This window comes from Nelumbo nucifera, chromosome 1 (genome assembly GCF_055504915.1).
Source record: "Nelumbo nucifera cultivar China Antique chromosome 1, China Antique-T2T, whole genome shotgun sequence".
NCBI lineage: Eukaryota > Viridiplantae > Streptophyta > Magnoliopsida > Proteales > Nelumbonaceae > Nelumbo > Nelumbo nucifera.
This window is the reverse complement of record NC_142649.1, coordinates 74,129,857-74,150,618: the sequence shown is the minus strand read 5'-3', so window position 1 is coordinate 74,150,618 and position 20,762 is coordinate 74,129,857. Positions and strand designations below refer to the sequence as shown.

At 37.5% G+C, this 20,762-nt stretch overlaps 2 protein-coding genes across 3 annotated transcripts; both read right to left on the bottom strand.

Moving 5' to 3' along the window:
- Positions 1 to 711: 711 nt before the first annotated feature.
- Positions 712 to 5,823, bottom strand: LOC104604916 (putative galacturonosyltransferase 12). The gene is made up of 6 exons (XM_010269495.3): positions 5,376 to 5,823; positions 4,767 to 4,822; positions 4,462 to 4,623; positions 1,905 to 2,495; positions 1,448 to 1,750; positions 712 to 1,319 (listed from the first exon to the last, which is right to left on the bottom strand). Exons 1-6 carry the CDS (start codon positions 5,584 to 5,586, stop codon positions 1,035 to 1,037), a joined length of 1,608 nt encoding a protein of 535 aa, XP_010267797.1. The 5' UTR covers positions 5,587 to 5,823; the 3' UTR covers positions 712 to 1,034.
- A 4,416-nt stretch (positions 5,824 to 10,239) lies between these two features.
- On the bottom strand, positions 10,240 to 19,017 carry LOC104604915 (ubiquitin-conjugating enzyme E2 enzyme activator PEX22). 2 transcript variants are annotated; one of them, XM_010269492.3, is made up of 9 exons: positions 18,713 to 19,017; positions 17,778 to 18,008; positions 17,631 to 17,678; positions 14,832 to 14,888; positions 14,644 to 14,745; positions 14,099 to 14,164; positions 11,234 to 11,335; positions 10,986 to 11,106; positions 10,240 to 10,728 (listed from the first exon to the last, which is right to left on the bottom strand). In XM_010269492.3, exons 1-8 carry the CDS (start codon positions 18,815 to 18,817, stop codon positions 10,993 to 10,995), a joined length of 825 nt encoding a protein of 274 aa, XP_010267794.1. In that variant the 5' UTR covers positions 18,818 to 19,017; the 3' UTR covers positions 10,240 to 10,728; positions 10,986 to 10,992. The 2 variants fall into 2 exon arrangements, with proteins under 2 accessions (XP_010267794.1, XP_010267796.1); XM_010269494.3 differs by having other exon boundaries at positions 17,784 to 18,008; positions 18,713 to 19,001.
- Between the last annotated feature and the right edge of the window lie 1,745 nt (positions 19,018 to 20,762).

Genomic DNA, 20,762 nt, shown 5'->3' with positions numbered 1-20,762 from the left:
TTTTTCGAAGGAAGATGGGTTAAGAGAAATGGAAGAAATTATGTTGAAGAGAGGAGAGATTGAAAGCTGAGTAGGTGGGGAGAGACATGTTAATGGTGAAATAGGATGGAGTTTCAAGAGAGAGATGATATTGCATTTCCACTGTTCCACATGCTAGGGGTGGGGGCTCGTGTAATGGGACAGCCAGAGACAAGGTTTTTAAAACTGACCAGACAGGGACCGGTTCCTGAGTCTAACGGTTCAATCATCCAGTTCGAATGAATGACCCGTTATTATTTAAAAAATAAAAAAGGCCAAAAACTGTTGTCCAGGTCGATAATTCAATTACCTGGGTCAGCAGGTTGCTGATCAAATTAACGGTTTTGGCCAAAAAAAGCGATTTTAGGGTCAAATGGAACAGGTTACCTGACCGGTTCTGATTTTCCGGTCTGACAGTCCAGTCCGATCCCGTTTTGAAAACCATGTGGCATCTCTCTCCCCATATGGTAACCCTCTCTGGGACAGGATCCTTTGTCCTCCCTGCCTTTCTTTTCACACATTTCACAAGCTCTCCCGTTTGAAGACAAGTATACAGAGATGTCTCCTGTTAACTATATCTAAATAACCAAAACCAAAATAAGAAGGGGAAAGACCCAAACCAATGAGCTGTGTGCATGTGTTGTTATAGTAAAGAACTTCATTGAAAGAGTTTCAGTTTTTGAGGCTTGGGCGTTTGGCAAATCATGTAATGTAATTCAAGAAAGCAATCTCGATCTCTCTACAAATTCCATCCAATATTCCATAGAAAGTAGTATGGTTCAAGAATTTCAGAATGCCCTTTCCTCTTTACATTACAATATAAGGAGACAAAGTGGCAGTTTGGTAACAAGGGAAGCAGAGTTTTAACTCTTGAGATCAGATGCAAGTCATCAACCCCTTTCCTTCCCCTGGCTATCCGAGAGCAATAACAAGGTCTCTCTTCTGCATTCTTTCTCAACTATATGATCAGTATCTTCAGCTATCCTTTTGTAACATCTACGTCTTCGGGTTCCAGGTTAGGGAGCTTTAATATGACAGGTCTTGATGAATTTATCAGAGAAGTCAACGTACTTGGCCCATAGTGGCCGGAGCTGGGGAAAAGCTATCTCAAGCCAAGGTTTTGCTCTGCCATTGAAATGGATCACACCAGCCTTTTCAGCGTCGGCAATACTTGTATTTTCCTGGTATCCCAGCCCCAACATGTGCCAAAAGGGATCGATAATGTGAACATGACCATGGAATGCTATCAAACCAGGAGGTAACGTCCCCAGTTGCCAGAGACTAAGATCCGATTTCAAGTTCTGCAAGCAAACCCAAAATATATGAATCAGAAACAAAGAAAATTCTGGGTTTGACGACCCTTCAATGGAAGCAATCAGATATGATAGTAAATAGTAAGAAACACAGTAACTAATGGACGATCGACAACCTTCCGAAGCCAATAATGGTAGGTGCGGCTTATGTTTGTCTTTCTCCACGCCTCCAGGTCAAAAATGTTCATACCATAGGCCCAGGCACATTCACTGGGATCGAAATTTTCTGATATCAATGGATGGGAGAAGTTCAAATAGCTCTTCAATCGCTTGGACATAACGAACTTATCATCTCCTCTGCACGTCTCAACTGCTCCATTCACCTTGCCCTTCATATGGATATCCCAGAGAGGTGAAAGATCAGTTTGGACCACGATGTCGTCATCTAGGAAGACTACCTTATTGAGACTCGGAAATAGCTGTAAGAAGAAATATATACATTCAGTGAGATTGATCAAGCACTGATCGATCTCAATTCTCAAATAGATTAAGTTAATTAAAAGAGGAATTAATAATCAATAACAAAAACCATGATTCCATGATCATTCTTCCTCACGGTTTTCACATCCATACCTCCGGTAAATGTATGCGTATGTGATTCATTACTGAATTATATTTGGGGCTAAGTGCTTGGAGCTTCGATGCGATGACGTAAGGTTTCTCGATGTTATTGGCAACGATCGCCCATGATCCTCCTCTGAACTGCGACCGGAGCTTCTGATCCTTCTTCATCGCCTCCAACACCGTGACCTTCCCCTTGGTAAGCCAATCGAAATGGTGCAACCCTTTAACCTCAATGATCGCCGGCGTTAAAGGGTGCAGAGAGAACCACGCCTGCATGCTAGAATAAGTCTTTCGATCGGTAATGATGTGAAGGACAACCTTTTCGGGACGCAACGAGTTGCGAACCAGAGACGATGCAACCACGGAGGCAGCGAGGACATTGTCGGAGGCAAGGACGAAGTGGAATAATGAGTTGTCGGCGAGGTAAGGTACGTGCTCCGGCGCCGGAAGCTGGAGCCTTGCAGCGGCATTGTTGGAGTGCTCGTTGGCCAGCGTTAGAGCAAAGCAGTGTAGCTGCTTAGGTATGCTACTGGATGCAACGTGGCGGTACAGATATTCTTGGATTTTAGCTGCTCGAGTCTTCTGTTCAAGCAGGGTCACCTGCAGTATCAAGATCAAGTGATTCAGTTTCGTGGTGATGATGATGGAATGCAAAGGATGGGCCCAGAACGGAGGAAATGAATCAAGTTGCAGACTTGGATCCCTTCAGATCTCATCGGTAGTCGGGAGATTATATCCTATCCGTTTTATGCATTTGGGGTGAAATGGGTCGTATCCAGAACCAGAAAGGGCAGATGATGGGACGATCCACACCCATTCCAAACCACTGAATACAGGTATGGAGCAGAATGGGTTCAGAAACATCCACATCCGGTCCGATTAGCAAAAGACTAGATCCGAATTCCATAGGATTTGAGGATCGCGGATATGATTCGGATTTATTCCGATTTTGCTTCATTTTTAAAATAAAGAAAATTAAAAAAAAGGTTAACTTATATATAATATATTAATATAAATATAAAATATTGAATTTATTATATGTAAATGAAGATAAATATTGTACAATATATAAAAGGTGCGGAAATGACATGAAACCTGAAAAACATAGTGGGTTTACCGGGGGTATGGGGTTTGACTGGTTGGGCTTAAATCCACATCCGATTGGATGATGTAAACAGGTCATCCAAATTGGAGATAATGGGATTTGGTGCCAAATCATATTTCAGACTTTCAGCTGTTGATAGCCCTAAACAACTGGACATAATGCTGGCCTGGCCCAAGCCCTAAAATTCTATACCGGGATAGCTCAACCCAAACCAGAGGTCTTAATATTATTTATAATATATATGAATTATATAAAGGGTAAATTGCTGAAACTTCTATTGAAGTTTAATAATTGCAATCATCTGCAATTATTATTGAGGCATAAAATTGCTGAAACTTATTAGAATTTGCTAATAAGAGACATAAAAATGTCCAAAACATTTATGCAATTATTATTGAGGCTAGTTTTTACAATGAAAATGGAGAATTTAAAATTCCAATTTTACCTTTGTGTTATTGATAGAAGGGCAAATTTGAAAAATAAATCAATTTCAAAAAAGAGAGTGAAAGGGTTTGGGCTAGAGAGATTCATATGAAGAGAAAAATTGAAAAATAAACATTTAGTAAAAAATAATTGCATGGATATTTTAGATAATTCCATGCCTCTTTTTAAAAGAATTTAATAAAAAGAATCTATTTGCAACTGTCGGTTTAGGAGAGGTATCAACAATTTACTCTTATATAAATAATATTTATGATATATGTATAATATATTAATATATACAACCTAGGCTCTTTGGAGAAATACAAATACAAATGTGCACAGTTCATATAGCTCTATTTGTACTCTTCTCAAATGGAGCCTTCCATTCAAAATATAATAGGGATGGCAGTTTTCCTTATTTCCCCGATCCCCATAAGGATCTGCCCCGAATGGGGTGGGGATGGGGATAATCTTCCCCCTATGGGGATAAGGATGGGGAAATTTTCATCCCCGTTAATGGGGATGGGCGAGAACAGTGAAAGCACTCCCTACCCTGCAGGGACCCCGATCCCTGCCCTGCGGGATCTCCACTAATATATATGTATATGTGTATGTATACGTTATTTATGTATATTTGTACACATACATCTATATATTAATATTTTAAAAAATGTGGTTGAATATTATAAATTTTAATTATTTTATTTTTACTTTTTAAATAAAATAAAAAACAAAAACAAAATAATTAATATTATAAAAAATCACGAAGAATGGAGATCCATCTATTAAGGAAAAACCCGCCCGGATACCCAGCCTGGACCAACTCCTAAACAAATATCATTCACTCATCAGGCCCAGTGAATGGGCCAGGACAGGCTCGGGCGGCCCAAAATGCTATTGGCGACGCAGAAAAGAAAAGGTTTCGGTTGGGGAAGTAGGTAGTATATAGCGGTACCGGGTAAGTAGCTAAAGCAACAGAATAGATTAAGAAATTGAAAATAAAGAGAAATCAAAGTCTGTTAGTTAGTGCGTTCATACCATAGCCTTGAGCTTCAGCGTGAAGGTCCTCAAGTCGGATTTGTTGTTGCTCTTTGCTTCTGCAACCAACTCCTCCAGTGACAGTGGAACCTCAGATCCTACTTGCGTTTCTTCTTCACCCACTTTTTCTTCTAAGACACGATACATCTCTTCTGGCACATTCTGTATCAAGTATGACTATCAACCATTAAAATTCTCCTGCTTATTGCATCATTCAATTCATGTCTCCAAACAGGATAACAATATGCATGATCAACGAAGAAATCTGAATTAATATTTTGAAGTTACTGGGATTTCAAGATCACCATTGGTTCTGGACTTCTTCCCCAAATCCTCGGTCCTAGTCTCTTCCCCACGCATCCTACAACCAGCAGCCAGCCACCAAGTATTACGATTAATTGCAAAAATTGATGGTAAATAAATCGAAGTTTATGACAGCAAAACGCACGGCACCAGAGTCACCAATCTGGATGGTTTTGATCTATAATTAATTTTTTTAATTTTTTATCCAGGGCTATCAGTCTGTACGTAGTTGGAGTAATTAATTAACATCTAGAAATGGTTATGGATTACGATCATGAAATTAGATCAATTGGGTTGTGCTTAATCGCATTCTAAGATTATTCTTCTGTAAATAGTCTAAAAGCTACAGCAAGTATACTATTTGTACCAATAGACAAAACGTACTTTGAATTTTGTACGACTCAACCTACCAGCCGAGCAACTTCTTATTCAGTGTAGAAAAGAAAACCCAAGTTATGAAATGTTTTCTTTACTGAGTATTTTATTTAAGGTTCTATCTTTTTTATTTTCCACAGAGATATCGGAAAAACTAAAATTGTGTCGGTGGCAATTAATCTATTAGAAATTCAATGCTAGAGAGAGAAACGCAGTGGGATCATGTGTGTACATACCTATGGTAGAGCATTTGGTTTCTCCGTCGATGGTATCCATGGCGGTCATGACGAAGACGAGGCGAAGCAGAAAAGCCAAGAGCAAGAGCGAGTAGAAAATCATCCGATAAGAAACTCGTCTGGCCCCGACCTTCACCTTGATAAATTCCCTCAACCCTTTTCCTGGAAGCACCGTAACGTGGCGCAAACTGGGTGATAGGAGGAGCTGCATTTTGATTGAAAGATGAGCAGCAACGCTAAAGAAGTCGATCCGGTTGTAAACCAGGCCACCGAGGGTTCTTCCTAGCTGGACTCTCTGTAACTATGAAATCATTTGTTGTAAGTCGTCAAGGATGAACCTGATGATTGAATTACAACAGAAAACTGAAATCCATGCCGCGGAGTGGAGGTGCTGTAAGAAAGTAAGGGTGCAGAGTGGGAGCTGGTGTTCAGGCCGCTATCCTTTACCTAACCTTGCTTAGTACTTAGGCTATAATCTCAAATGTTTTCAACCCAAGAAGGGAAGGGTAGTTCCACAGAAAAGGACTTGGGAACTTTTGCATTGGTTTTGGAGAGAGAGTTTTGCATTGTTTGATGGAGTATAGATTTGCTTTGCCTCCAAATGAAGCTAACGAGTTTGGAGGACGTACGAAAATAAATTAAAAAAAAAAAAAAAAATTGAAGTTCAGAATTGGAAACTCAGCATTTGGAAAACCCGGGCCGGGACTCGGACTCGACACGCCAAATCAGGGCATATTCAAGAAACCAATCTTAATATTCTTTTTCATCCAGTGTTTATTTTCTATTAATAAACAAGCTTGGAATCGGTTTGGCCTCGAAAGAAAGACAAGCTGAAACGAGGAAGGTTGGAAGCAAGTTTGAGTGCCCATAAAATAAACAATAGTCTGCCTTTGCCAATATTTGTGGTAATCAAAGAAATGTTATGATGATGTTGTACCAAACAGGTATGAATCGCTTTGAATGATGTCAGGGTCGGGTAGGGTGAGAGAGAATAAAGAACAGGAAGGAACAGGAGCAAATTATATGTTTTCAGAGGCAGGTAGCCAAAGCCCAAGTGTATAAAAAAAAGGTTTGACAATGACGAATTTTAACTTTAAACTTTAGACACGTTAATGTGATGAGAATAATGCTACCCCATCATTCATGGCATCATCCTATTCCCATGTCATGGACCTCGACAATTTTATTAGCATTTTGACATTAGGGGTATTTGCTGGTTGTAACATCAATTTCTCAATGACGTCAAACTGGATGCATTTGTGGTGGTGGGACTTCCGAGGGTGCAGGGGATTTCCAGCTAACAAAACACCTTCTAACTCTTTTAATTTGATCTAACACCACACATCTCATGATCAAACAGGGACACACCATAATGTATGAGACGTGCAGTGTCAGATCATATTGATAATAAGTTGTTGGAATTTATTTTGTTTGCATGTGATTCCGACTAGCAACCGTGCAGGTGGATTCACAGCAGACTCACAGCAGATGCACATGCACTCGCCAATCGGTTCCCACCCTATCGGCCAAGGGCATTCATAAAAAAAGGAGGCTGGATATGCTAATCACACCATCTTCCAACGTAATCTACACCCACACATCTTAATTCTTAAACTTAAAGGGAAATTTTTACCTAAGCCGTTAAGTGACATGTACATTGACAAAAATGCCCTTCAAGACAAACCAATGAAAGGGACATTATTTATCGTCTTCTTTCTCAAGAAAATGAAACAGACCCCAAAACACACGTCCCTTTCGTCTTCTTTCGTTCATGTGACCTCCTTCTACTCTTCTTTCTTTTTTTGCTGCTCCAAAACCCTAATTTTGCCTTCTCTCTATCCCCCAACGGTCTCTCCCTTCTAGCTTTGAAGTCTGTCGTCGACCAAATGTAAGGCATCTCGGCATTCTCCAACTGGAACGAAAACGACACCGATCCATGCATGTGGAAGGGTGCACATGGTAAGGGGAGTTGTCGGTGACGATAAGCTTCGATATATATATATATATATATATGTCGATCATCTCATAACTAAACTTGTCGTTGTATAAAACCCCCGCCGGAGAATGAACTAGAGGAAGATCGATAAAAACGCTTCCTCTGTTCTGCTAAGAACTTTCACGTCACCTCCACCTGGAAAATGGGTCGGTTATCACCATTGGTCGTAAACAGCATCACCGTGAAAATCCCTCTGAAGCCCGTTCCAGCGGCAACGTCAAAATAATCTACTATTCTTGCATCTGGATTTCCGGATTTGGTCTTGAGAGCTTGTTCTAGGTAAGCTAGGGCTTTTCCTGAGAGGATCCCTCTCATTCCTCTGCCATCAATGCTAAGAATGCAGACCTTACCTCTCTGATTCTTGATCGCCCCCATGCTGTTACCGGGGGTTGTCGGAGATGTAGTTTCGGATTTTGTTTCTATGGCTGGAGCGATCTATTTGGGAATCCATAGTTTCTGATCATTGTAGCCGAAGAGAATTACTTTCCAGAATAGTGATCTCATAACTAAGCTTGTCGGTATTGATGCTCGGTTCTTGCATTTCTGATGGATTCCAAGCCAATTGTAAAACAGAAGTAATTGCATACCTTGATTTAATTTTTTTCTTTTTCTATTTCTTAACTACTTTGCATGCTATCAGTACCAGAGACCATTTCAAACTTAGCTCCTTGTTGACATGGTGTTAACGCTTACGAAATGGGTTCAGATCAGCCGTCGCTCTATTTCTCTGTGAAGAAGATGAACAGTGTTAAGCACCCCAATATTGTAAGGTTAAGGGCTTATTACTGGGCTGCTGATAAAAAGCTTCTTCAATGGCGATGTTGGGGTGGAACCAGGCATGGTTGGAGCCATTGCTGCAAGCATTCTTCGGTGCGGCAAAGAACATTTGGCTGGTGGTGGACCTCCATCAAGAGATTTGGGTTCTTGGAATCTAATCTTCATTTTCTTGAGAAAAAAATGATGAATAGTGTGTTTGGGCTCTGTTTCATACAGTGTCGAAGGGTAGTTTTGACATTTTTAAGTCTTAAATCTCACATGAAGTCACGTGATATGCATAACTAACGATTTATTAATGATAGGCACTAGATTGTTACAAAATGAAAGTTAGGGTACTAGATTGTCGTGTTTTAAAGTTCGGGTACTAAATAGACACTCAGCCTAAAGTACCTATCGAGAATTTTCCCAAAATTAAACACCACACATTTCAAACATGATTGTTGTCTAAAAATAAATTAAACAGTGCAGCTGATCATTTTGGAAGCTGTGTAGGTAGCGACTTGAACTTGTCCATGCATGTCATTTGGCAGATCTGGACTCCTGTTAAAAGAGCCACAATAATCAGCCCACCTCACGAATTCCAACCCCAACAAGATTCCCTGCAAGCATGGTTGGGAGGAGTTGAGATTTTCTGTCAACAAAACACGTTCTAACCCTCTACCAAGTTGAGACTGAGACCCACCATATATGAGATGTACAGCATAAGATTACATTGGTAGAGGGTTGGAAGGTGATCCAGATTGGGTTGGGAGAACCCCCCCATGTATTGGAGACGTCCCATTATTGCTTGGAACTTTGCAAGAGATCCAAACTCATTCTAGCCATCTTTCCAAACAAGAATAGACCAATGCTTTAAGACCCGGAGCAAACTAAAAACCAGAATGGTCTCCAGATCCCAGCTTTACCAATTAACCGAGTTGTTTGCCCATCCAACCCGTGAAAACCATCATTTAACTGCGACCTAGAAAGGCCACCAGTTCTCAATTTTCACAGTCCAACCATCCAGTCCAGGCTGAGCCTTAAAACATTGGAATGATCCAGGAGCCACCTAAAGGCTTAAGCAGATGACAAACTGTACCACCGTGGTTGCGGGGAAGGGGTGAGATGGATGGGTCCGACGACGACTCAGAAATTTAAAGCTCTTGCTGAAGCAGAGTCCGTTCAAATTATTGTAATCTCATGCTGCCTCGTGGAAACAGGTCCCTCCAAGGAATTCGCAACAGCGTGTATTGGGAACACCAAGTTCACATCTGCGCACAGGGCACCCCACAACGTCCCCACAATGTATTGGGAACATCTCCCTATAATAACATCATTTCTGATACTATCATCGAAAAATGATCCCAATACACGGTGGAGATATGCTGTGGGATGTTGTAGGGCACAGATCTAAACTCGGAAACACCTCCCCATGACAAGTACGGGGGGAGATGTTCCCAATGCACGTTGAGATGTGCATGTGGGGTGCCTCCATGCTCCACGCCTCCATGCCTCCACCCCCTCTTCCAGGCTCCAGCTTCCCATCCATTTGGCAAAAATCCTTGGCATCCCTCGGTCGTATACGGAGACCAAGGTCAAAACCTCGGCCCTCAACACAACATATCGATTGCCAGAACCCAGAGTGAGCGAGTAAGAATTCGACCAGTTGGCCCATATTTTGTGATTTTATCATTACCCCGCTTTCCCGTCTGAGAAAAAGATTGAACCAGCTAACATATCCATGATTTATCAGCTACATATATTCAGCAACTTCAAATTTTGTCCTACATTAATTTTACCTCCATGGGGAATTCAGACTTTCAACATCATTCACTCCACACTAACGTTTAATGTTTGGTGAGTTACTAATTTCTAATGCAGAAGAATGGTGAGCTGAACTTCGAAATGAAATATACCAGCCAATTTCTTGTACCCAACCAGCGTAGGACATGTCCAGAAAGGTGGGTAGGTAGGGCACAACACAAAGGGAAAATGTAAGCATCTTAAATGAAACCCAATCAGGACTACAACAATGAGATATCAAGTAACCAGACACTTGCTAGGCCAGCAATGGATGTATTATAGATAGAACAGCAAAAGTACCAAGGCAACTATACAAAGGATCACCTTCATCCATTAAAAAATAATAAGAAAAAGGAATAATTGTGTGGCAATTAACTTGACAAAGAACACGAGGACTCGCAATGGACATGGTTCACTCTGCACATGATGGAAATTGAACTACCACCTATGGTTCTTGCACAAGACTACCCAAACAATTAAGGATACTACAGATGAACTCAAGTGACAACTGACAAGAACTACATCCTCAAATAAAAACAATGCAGAGGATTAGAGGAAGAAGATTTTAACCATTTTAGAAAATTTCATAGAAAACTCGAGTTTAATACAAATAACCTAATGCACAAATTTTTAACAAGGAAAGCCTCTTCCCAGAAAATATTGGGGAATTATGCAGTTCCTTCGCTGGACAACCTGATAACATAGCCTAACCACTGGCTGTAAATTTCTTTAATTACTTCGAAGCCAGTTGATCAAACGGTGAACTCACATCATATCATGTTGGGCAATGGGAGGCAGCTGGTTCAATCCCAAAACATAGCCAAAAAATAGCATTAGAAGCTGAAACTAAAAGTGATACAGAATGCTAGCATAGAATGGAGTAAATGAATAAAATAAAGCTAAAACTGGACGATGAAGTACTATGTCAGAATATAGACCAGAATGGAAGTAGTTGTCAGAACATAACCATTGTATATCTGGTAATTGCATTTTGCATCATCTATAAACAGTGTGGACGTAAAGGATACCTGGTTATGGCCTAGACTAATACTTACTCATGAATTAATTTTGATCTGGTAATCCAAAGAACTGCTCCAAGGTTGGTGACGAGAACACATTGGAAGCAGTACGTTCTGGTCTGTTTGGAGTGATGTGAAGCTGATATTTGATGAACCTCTGAACCAATAAAAAAGATAACTTAGATGCCATGCATTCTTAAGAATATATACTCTACTTCTAGAGATCTATAAACACACTGATTGAATAATAGTCTAAGAAAATGGAGACAGATAAAGAAATATACAGCCAACTGGAAGATGATCTCAGGATTTGTGTCAATGTGCCAATCAGGTTCAAGTTGTCGTACAAAAGATGTCCTCCCATTCTCTGTGCTACAGAAGAGAACCTGCAGGTACATGTGCAGCATCATAAATGGACTACAAATTGGCTAGAAAACATTATGTGCAGTTGTACCCTTTATTTTTGTAAAGATGTATGAAATATTGTGAAGGAAAACACCATTATCTCAACTCAACTCAGCCTTAATCCCAACTATTTGGGGTAAGAAATGGCATTTAACGTATCAAGGAAAACACCATTATGCAAACAACAAATAAGAATATGCCTTCTGTTTATTATCAAAAACCAATCAGATTAAAGCTTGAATAGAAATCCATAACAAGCTTTCAGGAGGTCAATCAATTAATGGACTTTTTTTCTTTCGATTCACAAAGTTCAGATTCCCATTATTTCTGAAAACCTCCACAATTGCAAGATAAAGGTTTGTATCTTCTGATAACATATCATTTGCGTCATGCTGATTAATATTTTGGATAATAAAAGTTATTAGGGGGATCTTGTCCAGTGATGGAAGTACAGTAATATTTTCTTAACCACCTTGTAGTATCATAGATGATGATGCAACTGCAATGATCCTTTTCCAACCATCAACTGATATATCCAAGATCTTTCCCATAAATACACATAATTCAATTTAAGTCAACTCAAACCAGAAAACAGGTTGGTGAACAATTAAAAAACGCTTTAAAGATGCTCATAATATCAACAGGACTTCCTTCTAGGTCACAGCTTAATGATAGCTGAGACACTATAAGGTATAAGCTATGGCACGCAGAGCTTTCACCCCCCCCCAACCAATATCCACAATGTACAATAAATGATCCAATTAGCTGTAAAAAAAAATCCACATTGCACTAGACATGACATGGGTGTGGAAATGGCTTGTGTGACCTGCCAGATCTATATCCTTTTTCCAATAATTTTGATGGACTTCCAATCAAAACTAAATAAATAGTTTTGATGGATTGTGTACATATGCACTCAAAGGATGTAAATTATTAACTGTTCTTTAAATAGCTCCCAATTAGAAGTTTAAAACTGCATTTATGCAATGGTCATTGAGGAATATTTCTCTAAGCTTATGCAAAGTTGAATTTCAATAATTTCAACTTGAGTTTTCAAATATCACCTTACATCTCATATATTGCATTCTTTGTTGTCAACTCTGTTTTCAGATATTACCTTGTTTGCATGATCAGAAATTGATATTTATCATCCAGCATACCATGTATACATAGTTTTGAAGGCACCAAGGCGAGGCTAGGCGACAGGGGGTGCCTTGTCGTCTAGTCGCCTAGGAGATGGATTCTAACCACATTTCCTTAATAATTATTCATAATTTTCATAAGTATAAAGTTCATGCTAAAGTATAGAAAATCAACATATTCGTGAGACAAAAAAGAAGAAAGAAAAGAAAACTGAAAAAATATAGGGGCTTTTTTTGTTATAGGAAAGGAAGAAAAGAAAAAGTAGAAAATATGGAAGAAAAAGTAGAAGAAAAGAATACAAGAGGAAAAAGAAGATATGGAGGAAGAAAATGTGTTGATTAGACAAAATTTTAAGTTCTACCTTATTGTTTCAGGTTTTGAAGTCTTCGAGGGTTCAATACAACACTTAGCAATGTTTGTGTTGATTAAACCCTAACAAATAAGAAAATAATAAAAAAGAAAACGTAGTAGGAAAGAAGCATTTTTTTGTTGTCAAAAACATTCTGCATACATTAGAAAATATGCATCATTTTCTGCATACATTAGAAAATATGCACCATTTTCTGCATAGATTAGAAAACATGCACCATTTTCTGCATTTTTATTCCTGGTTAGATTTTGTTTTGCTTGCTGGGGGGCAGCCTTTGACTTCAGTTAGGTGCATCTCCTAGTCTGCTGATCTATTTTTTTTCTTTGGTGTTCTGTTGCACTTGGTTTTTGGAAATTAAATATCCAAAGGTTCAAAGTATCAATACACCCCAGTAGGCCGGAAGGGGTGTATTGGTACTTTGAACCTAAAGGGCAGCCCAGTGCACGAGGCTCCCACCAATGCATGCTCTGGGGAGGGATAGATGCACACAGCCTTACCCCTGCACTCCAAGGTTCAAAGTATTGATACACCCCGACATGCCGGAAGGGGTGTAATCGGTACTTTGAACCTCACGCATCATGTTTTTTTTTAGTTTTTGTTTCAAAATTTCAGAGGTGGCCTATTTTAATGCTATTTAACAATTAAAAAATTGTTTTCCCGAAATACCTTTAAAAAGCCGTAAGGCAGGTACATGTTGATACTTTGAACCTTGAAAATATCTATTACAAAAAAAATAAAATGTCATGTATCCAATATATAATTTCATTGGTGGATCAGTCTGTGGATGGTCCATGCAATCTATGATTTTGGGGTTAAGATGGGTTCAACTCTTAGACACCCACACAAGACACACCTGGACCTGTGTAACACACGAGTGATTAATCAGAGTGAAGCAGTTCAAGGGGCACATTAAGAAAATTTGAAAATTCCACGTAGACTTGTGTTCAAACTTCAAAGAGAACCTAAGTAAATAAGTGGGTTTTTTTAGGGGGACCCAGTGCTTAGAATAATACGATTCATATAGCATCTTACAGCAGCAAGCATAAACAGCATTTCGCATAATTCCAGCACAAGAAAATTATCATAATCAAGACCAAAGTAGCTTTATGTTTTAATTTTTTTTCAGTTAATTCTTTTTTTAAGGAAAAAGTGAAGTATAATTGTATTGGTGATTGAAAGAGAAAGTATAACTTTTTCAATTAATTCTTTTCTAGCACATAATGAAAATTACCTTGTCTTTGACCAAACCACCAGAAGTGAAAACCCCAGCATTCTCTAAAGCTAAAAGAACTTTTTCCTGCACAAGATATTCTCTCATGAATGGCAAGTAACAAGTTTAAATGCAAATCAGAATAAATGAGTATCACAATGCATGGAAAGTTATAAACCCAAGAATATAATGGCCCTTTTTCCAAAGGAATGATTTTTATATACATAATGAGGAAAAAAAGTAGCTGTGCAATATGAAAAGATCCAGTATTACATGGTCTCATATAGCTATGCACTATCATTTGTTAGAAAAAGTATTGATATTTTTCCAGTTCTCCTCAAAGGTCTCCTTCTCTAAATAGAAGTACCTATTACCCAATCAAAATTCAACAAAATGAGGTTCATAAGAGCTAGAAGAATGCAAAAAGGAAACTACAACTAATAGATACCATCCATGGTTAGCCAACTCCTCTACTTTTTTCTTTTTCTTTTTTACTTTTTTAACGAAAATGATGATGATGATGATAATATATCAGGGCAATATGAAAGAAGAAGATTTACACGCACCCCACTTTCATCGTCCAGTATTCTTTCCATGAGATAAAGATCACAGAATTTTGTGATCTCTAACAGTACTTCCAGAACAGAAGATCTCACAGTTGCTTGTTTCTGCTCAGAAGGAAAAGTAGATAAATTTCACTCATCTTGCATTTTCCTTTTCTATGTCAATGCCAGGAATGAAGAGGAACACTGACCTGGAGCTCCTCAGGACTGCTCTCCTCAAGGATTACACCAAGCAATCGACATGTGACCTACAAAGACCAAGTCCCATGGGTGTAAAAATAAAGAACAACTAATCCTTCAAGACATATAATCAATGCATGTTGTAGTACCTCACAGTATTATCCAAAGAAAAATATATATTTAACCCCATTGGACAGTTACCAGAAGCAAAAGCAATACCATGAAGTGAAGCTGATATCAGCCTCAATTTGCAAATTGCTTAAGACTCTTGATGATTTGGACAATGAAGAGCTGAGTGTAAGACAAAATCCTCCCCTCCTGGCCTCTCCCCACCTTTTTTGACAAATCAGCTTTCTATATATAGTAATGGTTGAGACCCTCTTCTTTAGTCACGTGAACATTCGATATGACCAATACAGAACATCCATAAGATAGTTATAAAGTGACTTTTGCGAGAGGGATTTAAATGCATGACTCACCCATTCAAAGTGATTTACATAAAACTAATTTTAAGAATAAATGGTTTAAGTAGAATCTGAAAATGTTCAAGATCACCATTACTCTCTTAACCCATTTAGAAGTTCAAGGAGGGTATTAATTATTTGAAACCAAAAGAGGGGGAGACAAATTTGGAAGAAAATATTAGCATCATTAGATATATAAGAACTTATAATTATATCTATATGTGTAAGACAGAAACAGAGAGAGTTCAATGCGAAAAAAAAATAACTACTAGTGGGTATTACCCAAAAGATGTAGATTTGACTCATTTCCCTCGTATTTTGAAGCTAAACTGCACTTGTAGGTTTATGGTATTTACATTTTGTGCGTCTAGATTCTACAGCGGATTGGTAGTGAATTAATCTTCACCATGTAAGTCTACACAGTAGGAATAACTACACCACTCAAGTCGCATGAATCGAGCCACTATAGTTTTCCTTACAGTTGTAGCTCATGGGTTTATAGCTGATGCATGCTCTAGGCTATTCTAAAGGCCTGTTTCGGAGGGCTAGCCAAAGGTTCAGCTAAGCTTGTTCAGTTGCTTTGAAGTGCTCTGGATAAGCTATTCAAAGAGGCTGAAACAGACAGCCCTTCAAATGAATGACTGACAGACGATTTTAGCTCTCTGGATTTTTCACTAAACAAAGCTTATAGGCTGTTCATGTGGGGCCAACCTGGGACATCCAGAATCTGTTGTGCTTCAGCCCCCACGAATGGGCATTAAATTTGGGATTGAAACTGACTTCAAGATTGTATTTGTTGGTTAAAGAGATAGAGGAGAAGATCCAGAGGTTTATGACAGTGTATCGAATAGGCTGTATCAACTTTGGAATTCGGATGTGCTTCCCAATTCATCTTTTTTGTCTTTCCAACTCAAACTCCTAGATATGCATCGGACTGACTCCCATGTCTATGCCTATGCAACATTGGATGATGGTAATGTTGAAAACACCAAGAGCCTTTTAAAACATCATTTAAACTGCCATATTGGAGCATGATAGGCCACTTAGACTGCCTCTATGGTAATAAGAAAATAAACTACAAGAGGAGAAAACACTTCAGTAAAGCTAGTTGAATTCTTCATGTAACATTAACAAATCTAAAATATGATAGTTCAATATGCATCAATAGCTGCATTATAAAATAAAGCTCTTAGTTAAAGATATAGCACTTCCCCCACAGCAATGGGAGTTACTCAGGACATCTATAGAAGATTATCACCAAATATTAACAATATCAAATTGCCAAGCATAATATCCACCATTTAAGGAATCAATCTACTGATATATTAACTATGTCACCTGAAAACCAATGAAAAACAATTTTGAAAATAATAATGGTATCATAAAATCACAGAGAGGGTTGAATTGAACCCTCTCAGAAATTTGTATATTTCATATTGTATATTGTAAAATTATTTCTGTCTTTCAGAAATTTGTCAAGTAATTAGAAATATGCATGATAAAAGCTCAAACATATATAAAATTATTTTACCCCACTTTCAATCTATATCCACCACATATATATTTATTCAAAAAATTGTCACTTTTACACCATAGTTCTGAGATGATATAATTAAGTTTGATTTTAAATTCAATTAACCAATACAAAATGAATTAACACACTATATATGAAGGAAAATATTCATAAAAGAGTATTTATGTAGGTTCAAACAACCAAACTAATTCTTATTCTAGTAAAGGTTCAAAACAAAATACTGTTAAAAGATTACAGAAAATAAGTGACAATGTACATAACCAAGTCCAGTCAAATATCATTAATTGCATGAACCAGATAAACCAAAAGATTCACAAAAATGGGTCATACCGCCATAAGACTCAGACAGTAATCACAAGATTTTTTTTCAGAAAACGAGTCAATCATAAGATCCAAAGCATAACCCTCAGGATTCATGATTTAAATAATGGATCGTATCATAAATTATAAGATACTGACAACATTGGTTGAAAGGAATTTCTCTGAATCCCATCCCACCACCTTCCTAAAGTTTGCAGAGCCATTTTAACTGGAAAATTTTATTTTATTCTATTTTATTATTTCCTTCTCAGATTAGAAGGAAAAATACTACTTTCCATGCAGGTAGCTATGGATGATGTACAACACAAACAAGACCTCCTGTAGTAAATAGATCCTATTTTGACAGACTTAGCATTAGCCACATTCATCAAGTTCTAGTTTATTTAAACATGGCAACATCAACAACCATATCAAATTAGTAAACTAACCAAGTAACCATCTAATGTAATAACATGTACTTGGTGCATAAATCGAGAAGATAGATAAATTACCTTCCTTCCCTCACTCAATTTTTGCCTTACTATTTGTCCTAATGTTGGCTGCAAAAAAAAAAAAGAAAAAAACAAAAGATAATAAATGGCATTAAATTTCATTCACTAGAACAGGACATAAATCACATAAAAAGCATCATGTGAAACCTTTACTGGCTGAAAGAATTCATCAATCACATTCTGTGCTCTTGAAGACTCTGAAGAAGAATCCGGGGCAACTAGAGTTACATCTGAATGAGTATTGATCCCAGAAGTACTAGGTGCAGGAGCGTGTCGTTTTGGTTGTCTTCTTTGGTGCCTGGGGGGAGTTCTCAACAATCTCCAGGTAAAGACTATTGCAATAGCAAGCCCCGCAAGAGCCCCAAAAGAACGAGAATTCTGATATTTATAACAAAGCAGTGAGAAACTTCCCATCTGTCATTTAGTTAGATGGACATGATAAAATTTTGCATAAGGCATTTTTTCAGTTTTTCTAACAGTAAAATCAGAATTTTTATCATTATTTAAGCGGCATCAAATGCTATATAACCTCGTGAAGCACAACCATCAAGTGGAAACACAACGAACAAGAGACAAAGAAAAAGAAAGACAGAACCCAACTAAGAGAAAATACGAGTACTTTTCCTTTCCTCATACGAAATCCAACAGAGGCATTTGGAACGAGAAGCGAGCAAGTATTCAAGAAAGAAGGGTATCACTTAGGGTAACCGTTGAGGTGAGGTATTGCTTTTATTACAAACAAACCTCAATGACCAAAATCCCACTAAGGATAAGCAACAACAGGCACTGATACAACTCATTTTATCTCTTAATCTATCGGATATATCAAATTAAGATTCATATTCCCTTATTATCAGAAAACATAATTGGTCTAAACGTCAACCAAACAATCGTTATGAAACACAAATCGACCTGAAAGATCATCTAATAAGAAGAATTATCAATTAATCCAGAAATTTCTTCAGCAGAAGCAAATAAAAGGAGAAAGGGGGAGGGGGCATATAGGAAAACCGCACAGATCCGTAAAGGGGGTTTCATAAATTCTAACTGAGAAGAAATCAAAGAGAGGGAAAGATGAGAACCAGTTGTCTGAAGGAGATCGAGAAGAGATTAGACAACTTGACAGTGAGATAAGCACCGAATCTCTTGAGCAACTGAACCAGTTCTTCCTTGGATGAGTCACCCATCCCGAACTTCCAAAAGGAGTCTTTATCGTCGTTTCGTCTCCGATGTATCAGAGAACAAGCCCTAATAAAGTCGAATCAGCCATGGCTTCTGCTGTGGATTTCGCGGGAGGAACCCCTTTCGTCGTCAACAAGAGAGAAAGACTCCTTGCTAGAGGGACTTATAGCTGTACGTGTGTTGCGGGAAATGAAATTACAGACCCTTTCTCTATTTATTTACCCGTTTTTAAAAGGGAAAATTAGTATTGGGGTACTTTGGGCCTGGTGTCACTTTCGTCGCACTAAAAAAATGCGACAATTCACTATCCCAACTTTTAATCAGTATTCATCGTTAATCAATTGTTAATTAACCGTTAAATTCTAATTTTTTTTTATCAACTATTCAACCATTCAATTGTTGACATTTTTAAATTTTTATCTTTTTTATTTAAGAAAATTGAGGTTTAAAATATTTCCTGATGGTCCATCTTAACTTTCTTTAATAGAAGAAGTAAGAATTTGGGATTGTTAATTTTTGTCAATATTTAAATGGTTGATAAAGAAAATTAGATGAGAGGCATTTGTGTCTTTTTCAAATATCACTTAACAGCTGATTAACTATAAGTATTAGATTGAACCTTATGAAAGTTTGGGTACTGAATTATCTATCTATCTCTATCTATCTATCTACCTATATATATATATATATATATATATATATATATATATATATATATATATATTTTAATTCTACATAATTACCCATTAAACCAATAAGGAAATCACATATACCTAACTATTTCTAACAACCATAAAGCTTTTCTAATGTTTAGCTAAGTGGCACCACTTTCCCCCCACTTCCTCCTAAATTGTCTCTAATTCCTATTTATCTCCTAAATTATCTCTAACACCAATTTATCTCTTAAATTATCTCTAATTTAATAGAGAGATTCTCTCCTAAACTATCTCTAATTCCTATTTGTCCTCTCCCCCACTTTTTATCTATATCTATCTAAAGAAAGTTTCAATTAAAAAAATTCAGAACTATTTAAATGTTATAATGAAATTATATACTAAATTTAAAATATTTATTCAAAACACAAAAAATTAATAGATTTAATAATATTCATATTATTAATAATTAAATATTTTTACAAAATCCATCATGAATTATGTAATAACAATAAAAATTATAATTTTATGAAAAATTAATTTAAATGTTATTAAAATAATAAGAATTTAACATTAAAAAATAAAACATTAATTAAATATTTCAATAACTAAAAATCTTAAATAAAAAACATTAAAAATAGCAAAATAATATAACAAAATATTTAATATTACGTAATAACATTAAAATAAATAAAATTCAAATAATGAATTTTTTAAATATTTTACATATTATTTAAATAACAAAATATTTAACATGAAAAATTTTTAAATAGTTAAAATAATGAAATTATGTATGACCCATGGGCCTTGGGCTAGGCCTTGAGTGTGTGGCAAGGCCTAGCCCAAGGCCCGACCCATGGACCAGCCCAACCCACGGCATGGCATGGGCCCGTGCCGAATCGACCCCCCAAATTATTCTAGAGGAGGGAGGCACGGCTCGGGATGCCTCGTGGCCCAGCACAGCACGAATTGCACTTTATGCGGGCCACATGCGGGTCGTGTTTTGTCGATGAGCCGAATTCAACTTAGTGACTAAAAGAATTAGCGGGGATCCGTGTGATGCACGGGATTTATTAAGAAAAAGATAAATAATAGAAATAGTCATTTACTAAAATACCCTTATAGTTTCATGGATTTACTAAAAAACTACCCTATAATTAGCATTTTACTAAAACACCACTTATAATTTGCAATGGATTTAATCAAACTTCCATTAGATGAACTCCAAGCTACATGGCTATCCTGACTGGTGGCATGGCTATCTCGACTGGTGGCATGAACTCCAAGCTCAAAAATG